Genomic DNA, 17,187 nt, shown 5'->3' on the forward strand with positions numbered 1-17,187 from the left:
TCTTGTCAAATGCTTCGTTCTTTGTATCCCATGACTCATTTTGCTGTACAGTATACTGGTGATTTGAATTCCCGATGATGACTCAATGCAGCCTACTGAACATATTGCTCATGCAATTGAATCTTATACATTAAGCATAACTTAATAATTTTGGGGGACCCTTCAACTCATGCTTATGATCTACTGTACTGCCAACTTAGGCCACACTTTTTTGAAAGACTGGCATGTGCACATGGACTTYGATAACTAAGCTGAAAGCCAGTAAATGGGTTCTAGACTGAGTTGTGAAGGTCATGTCATGCTGTATTTTAAATGGATAAAGCCCTCTTTTAAATTATATGAGATTGAGGGATTTAGATTATATTTGAGTGCAGAATTAGGCAAATATTATTTTATAAATGTAGTATGGATTTTAGGGGATCCACACAGTAAATTACTCATTTTGTAAACAGAAGTATGGTGAAATGGACCAATTAACACATGTCACATGGGCATATTGTCCAATATCATGAATTGATGCATGGTCATGATATGAAACTTTTTTTTCAAATGTGCATATGCACAGTTCTCAGTGAAGATGACAGCTTTACTCATATCATGTAGCTTTTTCCTCTGTCGCCCGTCACAGTATAAAGAACATTTGACATTAATTGTATGACAGCTGAGCTGTAAGCATAAAAAATGTAATTTTCAATCACCAAATGCCAGGTCATCTGTCATGTCTCCTAATATTCTGTCCCATCACTCAACTATTATTTCCCTGATAGGCCTACATATTGATTTAGAAACTGATTTATATTCAATGATTTTTATTGTAACCGCATATGCACCACACCGCGGCACTGCTGAGCTCTGTCTGTACCAAAGGGGGAGGGGCGAAACTGTCAATGAGAAAGCTCGAGCTTTCAAATACATTCATTCTCTCCAGTCCTCAAGGCTCAAACCTTCAGCTGGCTGTCTTTAGCTCGCTAGCTGCATCTGGAATCTTTTCGCTATGAAAACCCAATTCTGAACCTGTTGTTAGCTAGCTATGCCTTTTTAAAGTGCTGTAGTCGCTATCAGGTCGATGGCTGATTGGCTAGCAAAACAGCTAGCTAACGTTCAGCACTCGTTCATCACCGACCGGCGAAAAAGGAACCGAATAAGGCTATGGATTAACAGTATAACTGTACTTGAGTTTCCTGTTTAGTCAAAATAATACGAGACAAATATATCGAAAGAAGCAGATAATTGTTAAAGAAATTCCGATAATTCATTGGTGAGTGTCATTTATATTTTTTAAGTTAACGTTACACGTGTAAATTCGTATTACCTYCAAGGCACATGCCTGTAGTGATTGTGTACAGTGATGACTAGCTAATGTAGGCTAAATAGCCTAAACCATCCTTTTAACGACTTCACACAGGCTTCTACATGTTATAGCTATATAGGGTGTGTGTGAGTGTCACTCACTGAGCATCACTGAGTGAGTGTTCTTGATTTCTGAAGGGCTCAACTATAGGTGTTTGAGTGGCTCTGGCACAGCTTGTTTGTACAGTAGATTACAGTGCTGCCGGCCATCGCTATGGCGTATTGGTTAACAGTGAACAAAGAACCTGTATTGTATTCTGGTTTGGTTTCTGAAATGTCACCTGTTCTTTTCCCCTTGACTTACATCTTTTGTTCAACAGGGAAATATCATCTCTCTCTAATACATGACGGTAACAATTGTTCACCTGTTTTTAAGTAGCCTAAATAACCCCTATAGTTGGCTAAATGGAAAGGTTTAGCCTAGTTTCACTTTAGTAGAATATGATTAGCTTTTACAGACAGTAGCATAGATGTAGCTTGGTGCCGGTCTTCTGCTCTCTTGCCAACTATGAAATTGTCATGCCAAATTTCATTTGAAAAAACAGGCTGACACCCAGGCTAGTGTGACGTTTTAGTTGAAAAGCCCCATATCCCTCATAAGTATAGCTCTGGTCCAGTGCGTTACGTGCCTTATGCCTTAAACGTTGGAGTCTCAAGCCGAACCTAACGCCCTGGTTGGATCAGACCTACCAGAAGTAGTGCTGTGTAGCAAGTGTTAACACCACTATCACACAATGTCCCTTCCTTGCCGCACGGCTGCTGAAAAAGTCAAGCAACACTTGCTTAGTAACATGTATCTGCACTTTAAATAAATCAACAACACTGAACAAGTAAGGTATGCCATGTGCTAAGACTGGGCAGGTACCCCGCCTGTCTTTACATGTCCTTGTCGGAACAGGTTTACAGCGACACTTACTTTTCACAATGTGATTTTTGTTTTGATCTTGTACATCTGGGTTGTGTTCAGTAGGCACAAAGCAAAGCATAAGAAAATGGTCTGAAACAGGGAGGTATTACAATCTGAACCTGTCCAGTAAGAAGCGCTCGTTGTGCCCCAAATAAACATGTCCCAGGCTTACCCAATAGCTGTTTGACAACAGGGCAATTCCACGCCTGGACAGCCCGGAAATATTTAACGTATCTCAGATTGGTCTGGCAATTCCCACATAGAAACTTTGGGAGGAAGAATATTTGACATGCTTTTCACATTTGTATCACAAACCATTAGAGAAAGTGGCAATTTTAGGCCCTTTTTAGACTATAGGGCCTACATTCCTCCTGTAAGACCCTATGAGCTGTGAACCGTACAAGATAACGTCTGTGTCCAAATACCCATACTAGCGTACTAAATACGTAGTATGCGTTAAAGAAAGTGTTATAGTTGCACGATATATCGGTGAACATATCGGAATCGGACGATATTAGCTAAAATTGCCAACATCGGTATCGGCCCGATTTCTAGTTTAATGTTGATGTTAAAAACCGATGTCAAAGCTACCGTGCATACTTTTATAACGTAGGTACATGACGTAATGACACCACGTAAAATTTTGCGCTACAAGTGCAACACAGCATTCCTAACCTAGCCCACAATGTCTGCTGTGTGGATTGAGCAGTCAACAAGTCGAGCAGTCATTTGAAAGAGTAAGAAGATTTCAGCGAGACAACTCAAAGGAGAAGTCCATTAAAGCCAAGATAATGGAATTCATTGCCCTTGACAATCAACCGTTCTCTGTCGTGGGTGATGTTGGCTTTCACCGACTGGTCGAGCACCGGTACACACTACCAAGTGRGCTATTTTTCAGATGTTGCCCTACCGGAGGTACACAGTAATAGCGTCACTGTTATTAGCTTCACAACATACATACTATGGAAGGCAGTTTGGTTCTTTGCGTGTCAAAAAAGGATACAGTAGCACTGTCAAAGCTGTACAAAAAAGTCTGCAAACACCGGCCACGAACGATGTGTTTACAATACCGCTTTGGTAATATAGCATAATTTGTTCGACCGCAACTTCTGGGGTAGCTAGCTTTAGCTTGGTACCTAGCTAGCACCAATACAACCAGCCTGAAAACAATGACCAGTAGAAACTGCAGTCATTTTCATTATTCTTAGCAATGATTTAGGAATCCTTGTAAGTATTAGCTAGGTTGCCACTTGTTGTTCGCCTTTTGAAATTGAACTTCAGTTCATGAAAATAAATAGCTAGTCAGCTACTTAACCCTGCTGCCCAAAGCYAACATTTTAAGTAGGCAGCTAGCTTCACAATAAGMATTAGGCACAATAGTGGAATTTGCGGTTTGCCTTCAAAATAAAAGTGTGCCGTTGACAGTGATGCAAATGAATACAAATAGTACAATTATGCCATACCTTAATTTTGAAGGCTAACCGCAAAGTCCTAATTCTTATTGTGTGGCTAATCCTTATTGTGGCTAGCTTCACATAGATGCATCCGACCACCATTAATCAAGTAAGAACTGTCTTGTAAATTAGGGTTATTTTAGATGACACCTAGCTATATAGTTAGCTAGCTWACTACTGAAACAGATGTTGTTTTGCTATGTTTTTGGGGAAGAACATTGTTTGCATCCATGAGCTAGCTAGCTTTTTTTTATGACCAGTACTGTAAATGTGTGAGACAACTTTACCAGCATCATAGCATACGTATCGATGAATCGTTGTGACATTTGAAATGCGAGTGATAGTGTAATCAATGTGTAATAACTARGTTAAAAATGTATGCAGTCATATTCAGGTCCTGATTGGTCAAATAGTGTTATTTGACGTGTATCTTTTTTGACACGCAAAGACCCAAACGGCGTTCCATAGAAATCCTGGTTGAAAATTAAACGTCTGAAAAATGAACAACAAAACAGCACAGCAAGTAAGTGAAAGAAATAGGTTTTGATTATGTTTTACTGGTAATGGGGACATGCGTAAATGCCAACAAAATAACATTTTGGTCTGTGTGTGTGTAACCTTTATTTAACTAGGCAAGTCAGTTAAGAACAAATTCTTATTAACAATGACGGCCCGGACGACGCTGGGCCAATTGTGTGCCATCCTATGAGACTCCCAATCACGGCCGGATGTGATACAGCCTGGATTCGAACCAGGGACTGTTACGCCTCTTGTACTGAGATGCAGTGCCTTGGACCGCTGCGTCCGTGTTAACTATTTAACTGTACTAGAATGCTTAAAAGGCTGCAAAAATWAAAAATATCGGGTATCGTTTTTTGTTGGCAAGGAAAATATCGGGTATCGGACATAAAGGTAATTTCGGTGCATCACTAGTGGTGCATCATTAGTTATAGTATGTGACATTTTGAAAATGGCGAATGTGTTGCAATTGCGTTGACTCCCACCATTAGTTTATTTTGGTACAGTTTGTCAATTTATCTGATTAGCAGCTGTTAGACATGTGAGTCAGAAAAGATGACTGAATTCTACTAGATTAGCGCTCGGTTATGTTAGGGCAGGAGATCCTGTATAAACACAAACTCACATCCTTGACAACTTCCTTCACAACAGCTCTGCGCTGCTCCGCGAAACACAAGAAGTATGGATGTCCTGACTTCTGCAGATGCCGTATCACCGTAAATGTTGCAAGGCCAATGCAGACGTTGGATTGACCATGCAGAATGCACAATGCACGTCTTTCTCCGCTAATTTGTGCAAATTCATTGTTTCATAACTTCATTGTGTGAATTGTTTGCGTTTGATTGTTAGTGTCTATCAATTCCCCATTACATACAGTAGATCACCAGTAGTACAATTACTGGCCTGCGTGCAAATGTAGGCATATAAATGTGTCCATTTGGGAATCTGATCGTATTTCTGAATTGGCTTAACGCACCACCACTAATGAGCTGTGGAGCTTCTCAAAGTAATGTTTTCTTTACATCAGACAGCAAGCAAACAGTCTGTTTTTACATTAATTGAGAATGACAATAGTTCCTAAAAGTATTTGAAAAATCTTTCTAGCTTTCTCCCTTTCGATAACCACTCAGCGTGAAAGGGAAAATGTCATGCTCTGATCCAGTGGAAATGTCATACAATAGGACTACTTAATGACTTCTTATCCGTTGCGCAAATAGCCTACAGCTGTGTCTGTCCCGAGTTCAATGGCACAGGAAACTCTGAAGGCCCAGAATAATTTGTGATTCATATGATATTTATTATCAGGATATTTTCTACCTACAGGCTACAATGTTTTTATTTGTTGGCTTTATAGGCAATTTTTACATAGTTGGCAATGGCAATATAAGTTACTTTTTAGCATTGTATAATTTTCTATTCGATTTGGATATAATTTAGATATACGAAGACGTTATTATAAATGAGATGAAACAGTTTCACGAAAATATGCACATGAAAACTTTAACTGGCAAGGAGATTGGTAGAAAGGTTAAGATTATTTGGCATTCCACTTGAGAAAGATTGCCGACTCCTCGTGTAGCCTATTACAGGCAACTTCGGGAGAGTAATGGCAGAATCTGCAAAAGCCAGTAGAAGTGGAAGGAGAATGGTCGGGTTAAATTTTAGTTTTTTGTTATCTTGATCTCTGGCTCCCTCTTGAGTTATTTGTCTTATTTCATCAAAGAGGTGTGCTTAAGGCATCAGACAAGCTCAATGCATATATACTTGATTTTATTAAAACACAGGGTTTGTCCTATATATTGAAAAATACACATTTTAACATTTTGACCAATCCAAATATCATGCAGTGGAACATTCCAGCGTTTTCAGGGACCACATCTGTTGGCTCTATCAGGACCATAGCCTAGTCCTACTGTATTTACCAACGTCTGCACTGTGGTGGTTACCAACACTAAGTTCTTGGAATGCGCTGCTTACATTTTACATCACAGATTAATTCATCAGTTCTCTACGGCCAACCACCCATTCATGCGTTTACGTAGGCTGTAGTGCAGTATTAATGACCCCCAAGCTTTCAGCTCTACCGCTAGCTCCAAATAATATTTACATACGCATCAATGTAGGTCTACCTGAATAGTTTATCAGTCATGCGGTTGTGACTAGTTGGCACTTAGCAGTCCCTGACTTTCCAGTATTTGGCCATGTCTATCTCTGTTCCCTATGCAGTTAAGTTCCTGAATGGGTGATGTATGGTGCAAAACGCTGCATTCATTGATCGATTCAATCAGACGCGCTTCCTCACCCACGGCAGAGGAAAGTGCCTTCCTGCAGGCAATCACTGCAGACAAACTGCCAAGTACTCCGGGCTCCCCGCCAGCTGCTACACACACACACACACACACAAACACACAAACCTGGCTTACTTAATGACATGTCAGATGCCTCCAGCGGGGCCATCCAGAACTATACTGCCATTTTACCAACTCAAGCACTATTTTCTTTGTGTGTTACGCACCCAGTCTAATGCAGTCTGGCCCATTTTTGTCTAATCTCACCAAGACAAGTCTATGATGTTGGTTATATAAGCTCTAATATCAGATTGTTTTCTCTCAGGTCGTTGGCACCACAGTCGTTCCCACCATGGTGCAGAAGTATCAGTCACCCATCAGGGTGTACAAGCAGCCTTTTGAGCTGGTGATGGAGGTAAGTGTTACTCTGCCCTAGACTCTTGACCTCCATTGACGCCCCACATGAATATTAGATGTACTGTAGTGGTTATGCAACGGTAATGAATGGGTCCCCAAGACCACCTCTAGGAATTGGTGGGTAAGGACGTTAGGGCAACCTTGTCCTTCATATGATTGCCTAGAAGTTGACAACATGGCTGTTTGAGATGTAGCCTAGGTCTAACAAATACCCAGGCAGTAGTGGTTGGGTTATGTAATGGTAATGAATGGGTCCCCAAAACCACCTTGAGGGAAGGGTTGGTAAAGTACATTAGGGCAACCTTGGCTTCATATTGAACATGTGTGGTCGTGTTGCACTGTGGTGTACTATCTAGCTGCTTGGGTCTAACATGCACTAGCAGTCATAATACTTTGATGGTCTTCGACTGGTCTTCTTGACTGATCATTTGTGTAATGTACCAAGCAGACCGCTCAAGAATTGTCCAGCCAAGTCCAGTCCAGGATGCACAAATCACTTCTAGTCCATCTAGTATGTAGACAACTCAAACCTCCACACCATCTCAGGCCATGTCCGTGCACCAACCCTTTTAATATCTGAATAGCAAATGGTGGGCACTGTTATGTTGAACAGAAGTACCACTGCTGAATTGGTTGCTGGTCTGTATCCTCTGTTAAATGCAGCACCTGTGCAGGKTTTTGGTGAGTGAGTGTCTTCTGGCTCCTATAGTATGATTGAGTTGTACTCACTCACTCACTCAGATAAGATGAGGGGATGCGTGCAGTACACAACCTGGAAGTGTGGACGTAGCGTCTGCCTCGGTCTGTCTGTACTCTCTCCTCTCCTCCACTCTCTCTGCCTCAATGAGTATGGTTACATGCACACAATAATGCAACCTATTGTGGATAGTCAGATTAATATAATAGTTTGGTTAAAACGTTTACATGCTTTGCAAGAACAATTTCCTTAATAATCTTGTTTCCATGGAGACATCTGAAATCGGGCTACCTGATGGCACTCTGATAAATGCAGGAATTCCAAAATAATCGTTCTACCATGTTATTTTTGGGAAGCATATTTAAGTGAGCATATTTAACTACTTCGCATAGCTGTTCCAAACTCACTTCACTCACGCTAAAGATGGACTCTCACTCGGCTGGTGCTGGCACATGCGCAGATCAAACGCACAGCTGGAACGCTGATTTTAAACCAGGTGTTGTAATCCGCGTATGCGTACATAGATTTTGACCTTACGCCGACGTAAGGTGTTTACACGACTATTGCATAATATGCCTACTGCCTTAACCAGTTTAAATCAAATTATTACTGTACACGTTAACGCACTCACTGTCCTTCTCTTTTTCATTCTCTTTTGCTCCATCTTTCTCCCTCTTTTGGCACCTCTCTTCCTCCCCCTCTCTTTCTATCTCTGCTCAGCCTCCAGAGCTAGAGGACAGGACTGTCAGGCAGGGCTGTCACAGAGGGTTCACTGAGTAAACGGTTCAGTGYCAGATGAGCAGTGGAAAAACACTGGCTTATTCAGCCTATCCARAGTACCACAGTACAGTGGCTACATGCCGGCAGGCGCATGTACACTACATTAAACTGTGTTATGGTGGGTTATCATCAGAATAATTCTCTGTGGTAACTTAGTAGTGTTACTTCCTGACCGTGTTTCACAAAGCTAGGAGGAGGACGATAATTCATAATTTTGGTTAACCACCTCATCTTGCTTTACTTAATAGGTGTTGTTACTCAGTTTATTGGGAAATCAAGGTTGGCCAACTTTAAGACCTGTAACTATTTCCAGAAGACATGCAATCAAAGCATTGTTTTTTGTTCAATCCAATTTAACTGCGCTTCAATTGAATGTGATTCAATAGTTGYGCTATTGTAGCCATGCATGCAGGTTTTATTTGCTGCCTCAAATCAGCTTTCTCCACTAAAGCGAAGAAGAGGCAAATCTCCTTAGCGCTGGGCTTGGTGAAAGGTGGGCAAACACTGGACAGGGGGCTATAAATAGTCGGTGAGTGGAGGCTGCTCAAACGCTACACCTGGGGGACAGCAGGGGAGGAGGAGGGGAGGGAGACTGGACTGAAATGGCAGGAAATCCACATTGGGCTGCCTGAGGGGGCATCCGAGCTGGGATGAGCTGCCTTAAGGCTTCGGTTCGGCTAGGTGAAATGATTTGATGTTGCTCGCATGCACTCTTAAAAGACCTTCACATGAAAAACGAGAAATAAGCTGCAATAGTACTGTTTGTCCATCTTGAGACGCTGTAGGCAGTGTACACTTCCTGAAAATAGTCCGAATTAATGTAACGCAAGAGATCTGTCATTCATTTTGACGTTTTACCCGAGGAGATCTCAGTCGTGCAACTTTCTTTGGTGCAGTATTTCTCAAGTGAAAAAAATTGCATGATAATGATTTGTGTCTCGTTGAATGACAACAAACACTTGATTGAATAATCCCTACTGTTGACCAAATATCGACGAAGATGCCAACAGCTTCCCACCGTTCGGCTTGCTTCGATATGTTTGTGTGTGCACAAACAGCCCCCCCCCCCCAAAAAAAAAAACCGTGCCGAAGACCAAAACGAACAAAAAATTCACAAAATATCATGATATAAGCACAAACTGTTACGAACTGTCGAATGGGAAGCATGCGGACGCCTTTAGAGTCAGATGGGACGGGTTCTGTTAATCTGAGGCAGTAGCAGAGGGGTAGAMACCCAACATAAGAAGCTGAGGAATCAAGGCATAGGGTTATTTGGCAGGAAAAATGGTTGCACAATGGTTGAACGATGCACACGTTTGTGTGCAGATACAAGTGGTTCACTGTGCGTCGTCATGGCCAATTGTCTGTCTGTCCTGTCTTTTTTTGATTTTATATCTCTTTAACAGGTCGGCCTGACTCAGTTGTCAGAATTATGTAGCCTAGTAGAAGAGAGGTGGTTCACTATGCCACGTATTCTCTAGCCTATTGTCTGTTCTCTTCTTTATTGATGTGAGTGGTACATTTACACTGACTGATAATGGCCCCTTCTAAAGCTGGTGTGTTTGAAGAGGCAGGTTGACATATTCTCTCTCCACGGGGAAATTACAAATTGGCAGACACTCAGGGTATTTTCTGTATCAAAAAGGGGCTTAGATGGTGGTCCCCCATCTGGGCGGCGTAGAGAAATGTTAGCGTTTTTAAGACAATTTCCTGCAATTATACAGATTTCTCCATCGAACTGAGAGATTGTTGCAGGTTTAAAGCAATTTCCTGCGACTCTAAATATTCTGCCATGGAGCTGAGAGACCGAGGGGGGGGAAAAAGTTTTGCCACAGTGTGCCTTACTGAACAGGACATTGCCCTGGTGTTATTGATGCCCTAGTGAGATCACAAAGCCATGCAAGCTGTCTAACACCTTGACTGCACCTATTTGAGCCTCCCTAGTAGGGAGACAGCGTGTTCTACTTTGTGCCACACCTTCATGCAGCATAGCTGTGGGCGTGCACCACACGAGAATGTACATGTTTTTGCAGGGTGCGTGTGATTTGATATGTCGTTGTGTGTGTGTTTATAAACATTGCTGTGCTGTCATCAGATTCTGTTTGGTATGACTAGGCTTGAAGTTTGTCTTTCAACAGACTTGAAAGRTGGCAAACATGGCTTTTCATTCTTTCGTTAAGGGATTTTGTTTGGCATTTTGCTTTGAGGAATGTTGCATGTCTCTTTCTCTCCCTGTCCACTTTTCTTCTCTGTTTGGAAACTGTCAGTCTTCTGAAACACCTCTTACCGTCTCTGGAAGGAGAGAACTAAAGCGCTACATTCCTCTGTCTGTCAATTACCTTTTTAAACACATTCCTTCTAGAAGAAATACAGCCTCTTTCTGTGCCTCAACCACCCACTCAAGGCAATGACAGAATTGAAGCAAAATGTTTCCACCTTTAGCAATGTTGCCATTAGGCTCAAAGGAATGTATTAACAGCATCATGAAGTCCTTAGCCCGTTCTTGCCTTGCAGCTGTCTGTTTTCTGAGAGTATTAAAATGGTTCTATCCCGCTTTGACTTAGGCAATTTGAGAGGAGTTTAGTTAAAGTAGGCCTACGTTGCATTACAAACCATGTGTTTGATGTATTTGATACCATTCCGCTCCAGCAATTACCACGAGCCCATCCTCCCCAAATAAGGTGCCACCAACCTCCTGTGCTGGTGGCATGTATTAGGGGCCAATTAGGCCTATGCAGCATACTGTTATACAATATGACTCCAATTAGTTTGCCTTTGCGCCCCTCCTAAGAAATAGCGGAAACACTGAACATTAATTCAAAAAGATAAGACCGCTAACTTGAATGATTTGTCACTTTCCAAAATTACAGTTGTTTTTTTTAGGGTGTCAGGAAATGATTGCTCAGGACTCCTGTGAAAGTGACTGATAAGGACAGAGAATTGCTGAGAAACACCAACCCCAGCAGCCCAGCAATGGGAAACGCAACTTCCTCTTTAACTAGGCTAGATGACACTCAGCGGAGTCTCTCGGAAGAAAGAGTCCATCGGGTGCTACTGCAGCAGCTAACTAGTGTGCTTCGGTAATCTGGACACGTGCATATGCATGAGGTCGCACGCATACCGTCCAGCTTTCACCCGTGTAATATTTCTCTAGAGGAAGGGCTTTGGAAGGAAGTAAAACAACAATAGCTACAGAAACACAGTAGTGGTCCATAGCCTCCCTTCAGCATACACTCCCGACTCGTGCGTGCCTTCTCCGCAATAACAGGAAGTGTAGTCGATGTTATTGTTGCTATTAGCACGCCGCGCCGGTTCATGGAGCCCATGAGCACTTCACAAACTTTTTGCTACACCCGCAAGAACATTTGCTAAATATGTGTATGCGACCAATAACATTTGATTTGAGATGGTGTTCCCAATGGGAGGAGAGGGGGATGTCGAGAGACTTGTTGTTCCAGGTTAGAGGACTCTGTGTCCTCCTTGAAACAAACAACTGCTATTTCCCCTACGGACTATATGAGTTTTTGAAGTTTTGCCCTTTGGGGGAAACTGTGTTCCCAAAGTAGGCGAGAGACGAACACTGTTTGTTGTTTCAGGTGAAGAGAGGCTCTGTGTTCTGATTTGAAGCAACCAACCCCCACCCCTCCCTCCCTCTCCCTCAGACTCCAATAGTGTCCAGATGAATTAGAGTAGCGTGGCTCAATATTTAGCAGACGACACCAAAAGCAACTTAGAGTACATACATTGTTAGTGGGTCTAGCCTATGTGTTTGTGATCCCTGCAGGAATTGAATCCACGTCTTTTGGATTGCTAATGCCACGCTCTTACCAACTGAGCCACAACAGACAGGGGGATGCTCTAATCCACTAGATTAGGACAAAGCATCACCGGGTCATCAGGGAAGGAACAGAGTGTCCCATGCCAGCCTGCTGCACATCTGGGCACGGTCAGAAAGGTGCTTTTTAGAGTGGCTGAAAGCCTAGCCTAGTCTAGCATGCCCATTTTATAAGTGGAGTGTTGCGCTAGGCTAATCCCCTAGGACAAAACGCCTCAGACCTTGGGAATGAACAGTGTGTCCATTGCCAGCCTGCTGTTGCAGCTGCACATCTGTGCACCGTTTGAGAAGCGGAAGTGTCCTATTTTAAGTCAAATCCTCTTTGGGTTGCAGCCTGGCTACCTCCGCACACTCTAGCGGATAGAGATAGGGTAATCTCCCTTAATATTTAATGGAAATGTCTGTGTTTTGCCATCAGCCAAGCATCTGTGTTACATAGACTACTGATGCGATTTCCATGGCACTAGTGAATTAAGTAGCTTTTCCACGAATTGATGTCATTGGGCGGATGGTTGTATGCTTCTGGATAGTAGCCTATAGGCTAATAAGGCTTGGGTTAGAGCTCTGATACTGTATCAGACAGCATCACGTTTATGCAGATGGCGTGAGAGACGGAAGGGAGGAGAGAGTAGCCTATGTTTGTCTGTGTGGTCCTGATGAGTGGATTTTCAGGCCTGATTCCAAGAGTTTCTGCATATAATTTTAACCTTCTGGGGCCTTTTCTCACCTCGAATCTCTCTACGAAAGCTTTCCATTCCGTATTATACCGTGTCTTCAGAAGGTATTCACACCCCTTGCCTTTTTCCACATTTTGATGTGTTACAGCCTGAATTTAAATGGATTAAATCAAGATATCTTTTTTTGTCACTGGCCTACAAACAATACCACAAGATCAAAGTGGAATTTTTACAAATGAATTAAAAATGAAAATCTGAAATGTCTTTAGTCAATAAGTATTCAACCTTTTTGTTATGGCAAGCTTAAATAAGTTCAGGAGTTTAAATGTTCTTAACAAGTCACATAATAAGTTGCATGGACTCACTGAAATAATAATGTTCAATATGTTTGATGAATGACTACCTCATCTCTGTACCCCACACATACAATTATCTGTAAGGTAAGCAGTGAATTTCAAATACAGATTCAACCACAAAGACCAGGGAGGGTTTCCAATGCCTCGCAAAGAAGGGCACCTATTGGTTGATGGGTAAAAAAATAAAATCAGACATTGAATATCCCTTTTGAGCATGGTAAAATTTGTAATTACACTTTGGATGGTGTATCGATACACCCAGTCACTARAAAGATACAGGTGTCCTTCCTAGAGGCCGATCGATTATCATTTATTATTATTATTGGAGATTATTGGATTATTGGATTATTGGAGGACCAAAAAAAGCCGATACCGATTAATCGGCCTATTTTGTTTATTTTTTGATATTTTTTATTCTTATTTTTTTTAATATATTTGTAATAATGACAATTACAACAATACGGAATGAACACTTTTATTTAACTTAATATAATACATAAATAAAATAAATTTGGTCTCAAATAAATAATGAAACATGCTCAATTTGGTTTAAATAATGCAAAAACACTGTGTTGGACAAGAAAGTACAAGTGCAATATGTGCCATGTAAAAAAGCTAACGTTTAAGTTCCTTGCTCAGAACATGAAAGCTGGTGGTTCAATATTCCCAGTTAAGAAGTTTTAGGTTGTAGTTATTATAAGAATTATGGCGCGTCGTCTATTTCTCTCTATACCGTTTGTATTTCATACACCTTTGACTATTCGATGTTCTTCTAGGCACTTTAGTATTGCCAGCCTAATCTCAGGAGTTGATTGGCTTGAAGTCATAAACAGCGCTGTGCTTCAAGCATTGCTGGCAAACGGAGTAAAGTTTGAATGAATGCTTACGAGCCTGCTGCTGCCTACCACCCCTCAGTCAGACTGCTCTATCAAATCATATAAATAGTTATAATAAATACACAAATACGAGCCTTTGGTCATTAACATGGTCAAATCCGGAAACTATCATTTCGAAAACAAAATGTTTATTATTTCAGTGAAATACGGAACCGTTCTGTATTTTTGTATTTTATTGAACGGGTGGCAATCCTAAGTCTAAATATTGCTGTTACATTGCACAACCTTTAATGTTGTCATAATTATGTAAAARTCTGGCAAATTAGTTCACAACGAGCCAGGCGGCCCAAACTGTTGCATATATACCCTCACTCTCCGTGCAATGAACGCAAGAGAAGTGACACAATTTCTCTAGTTAATATTGCCTGCTAACATGAATTTCTTTTAACTAAATATGCTGGTTTTAAAAAATATACTTCTGTGTATTGATTTTAAGAAAGGCATTGATGTTTATGGTTAGGTACATTCATGCAATGATTGTGCTTTTGTTAAATCATCACCCGTTTGGCGAAGTAGACTGTGATTCGATGATACATTAACAGGCACCGCATTGATTATATGCAACGCAGGACAAGCTAGTTAACCTAGTAATATCATCAACCATGTGTAGTTAACTCGTGATTATGTGAAGATTGTTTTTTTATGTTATTTTTTAAATATAAGTTTAATGCTAGCTAGCAACTTACCTTGGCTCCTTGCTGCACTCGTGTAACAGGTGGTCAGCCTSCCACGCAGTTTCCTCGTGGAATGCAATGTAATCGGCCATAGTCGGAGTCCAAAAATGCAGAATACCGATTGTTATAACTTGAAATCAGCCCTAATTAATCGGCCATGCCGATTTTTAATCGGTCGACCTCTATTCCTTCCTAACCTAGTTGCCGGAGAGGAAGGCAACCACTGGGATTTCACCATGAGGCCAATGGTGACTTTAAAAGAGTGAGTAATTGCTGTGATAAAACTGAGGATGGATCAACAACATAGCCACGGGAAGTAGGGGTGCTGAGGGTGCTGCAGCACCCGCTGAAAAATCGTTTTTTTTTGGGGGGGGGGGGCCTTTTACTAGTCCTGTATTAGTGGACCACTATAGCCGTAATTTTTTTCTGCCCCGCTCCAAACTTCTAACCGCAGCTATGATCAACAACATTGCATTTACTCCACAATACTAACCTAATTGACTGAGCGAAAAGGAAGCCTGTACATAATACAAATATTCCAAAACATGCATCCTGTTTGCAATAAGGCACTAAAGTATTACTGCAAGAAATGTGGCAAAGCAATTCACTTTTTGTCCTGAATACAAAGTGTTATGTTTGGCGCAAATACAACACATTACTGAGTACCACACCATATTTTTAAGCATGGTGGTGGTTGGCTGGCTGCATCATGTAATGGGTATGCTTGTAATCATTAAGCACTGGGGTGATTTTCAGGCTAAAAACTAAACAGAATGGAGCTAAGTACAGGGAAAATTCTGGAGGAAAGCCTGGTTCCGTCTGCTTTCCACCAGAAACTGGGAGATGATTTCACCTTTTAGCAAGACAATAACCTAAKACACATGGCCAAATCTACACTGGAGTTGCTTAGACGGAGAATGTTCCTGAGGGGCCGAGTTAGATTTTTAAGTAGATTTAAGTTAAAAATGTATTGCAACACCTGAAAAATGGTTGTCTAGCAATGATCAACAATTTTAACAGAGCTTGAAGAATTTAGAAAAGAATAATGGGCAAATGTTTTACATTCCAGGTGTGGAAAAACTTTAAGACTTACCCAGAAAGACTCAGCTGTAATCACTGCCAAATATGCTTATACAAAGTAATGATTTAGGATTGTGAATACTTATGTACATTACATAGTTTATATTTCATTTCCAATACATTTGCAAAAATCTATTAAACATGTTTTCACTTTGTCAGTATGGGTTATTGTGTGTAGAAGGGTGAGAATGTATTTGTTTTAATCCATTTTGAATTCAGAGTGTAGTATGAATACTTTCTGAAGGCACTGTAGCCTTATCTCTCCACTATGATTCTACACTGAGAATCACATTAGAGGCTTGGCTGTAGAAACCTCAGAACCTATAGAATTATGATATAATTTAAACTAGATTATGTCCATTTGACAAGACTTCCAACCCCTCTACCTCACAAAATGTAGGATTCTGAATTTATACATACATGTGGAATCTTTAGGTAGAGGCAATGTCTAGGTCTATATATTGTGAAATATAAAGACCTTTGTGGAGAGGGTTTAGATTTCACTTGAGGTTTGAGGGTACTCGACTCACCTTGGGCCAAGGCAGCACTGGGTGTTGGATTGGCTACGAAGACGAAGAGTCTATATCTGCAGTAACTGTGTGTAACCAGCTCATTATGAGGATAACAACTGCTCTTGGCAACCGCTGGACAGAGCTGATGTCGGTCAGCTAGACCGCAGTCAACTGGTTCTAATTCGCTTTGTCCTTTCTCCCTGGAACCTCTCTCCTTTTCACTTTCTTTCTGTTTCTCTCTACCAATCTCTGTGCGGTGTGTAGTCAGCTGGCCAGTTAACCTTTTTTCTTTCTTACTTTCCTCCCTCTCCTTGTCCCTTCTGTTTCTCACTCCTCTGTTTCTCTCTCTCTCTCTCCACTTTTCTCACTTTCTCTCTCTGTGGGGTGTTTGGCTTCAGTGTAAAGGTGTGCCAACAGTGCAGCAGGTCTGGCCTATGACCAGCTTAATCAAATAGGCCTGCTTGGTTGTCCCTCTGCTCTTCTCGCACTATACAGTCCCTCTAGGATTTCGCAAAATGTTTTTGTGATATCTGCGGCCAAAAATGCTTGATTTTGCGGCAGCTTTTCTGAAATTCTGCGATACATTTTGCAATTTTTTTTTTCTTCTTCACGTTAATTTCATATAAAGCAATAAAAAGTCATGTGCTCAGTTTTAGGACAATTTTAAGCAGAATGCATAATACAAAAACAATTAAACATCGGACAAATTGCACTCCCTAGACAGACTGGGGAGAGCAGAGTGCTG

General features: G+C 41.3%; 1 protein-coding gene across 5 annotated transcripts in view; it reads left to right on the forward strand.

Moving 5' to 3' along the window:
- Nucleotides 1–895: 895 nt before the first annotated feature.
- LOC112069252 (SEC14-like protein 1) overlaps nucleotides 896–17,187 on the forward strand; it is a 52,998-nt gene continuing 36,706 nt past the window's right edge. For 2 of the 5 annotated variants that reach the window (XM_024136547.2, XM_070438471.1), the window contains exons 1-2: nucleotides 897–1,258; nucleotides 6,844–6,933. In XM_024136547.2, coding sequence (XP_023992315.1) covers nucleotides 6,871–6,933 — 63 coding nt within the window. In that variant the 5' untranslated portion in view covers nucleotides 897–1,258; nucleotides 6,844–6,870. Of the gene's footprint in view, nucleotides 1,259–6,843; nucleotides 6,934–17,187 lie in introns of all 5 variants that reach the window. The other 3 variants (XM_024136548.2, XM_024136549.2, XM_024136545.2) reach the window with 2 other exon arrangements.

This window comes from Salvelinus sp. IW2-2015, unplaced genomic scaffold (genome assembly GCF_002910315.2).
Source record: "Salvelinus sp. IW2-2015 unplaced genomic scaffold, ASM291031v2 Un_scaffold951, whole genome shotgun sequence".
Taxonomy (NCBI): Eukaryota; Metazoa; Chordata; class Actinopteri; order Salmoniformes; family Salmonidae; genus Salvelinus; species Salvelinus sp. IW2-2015.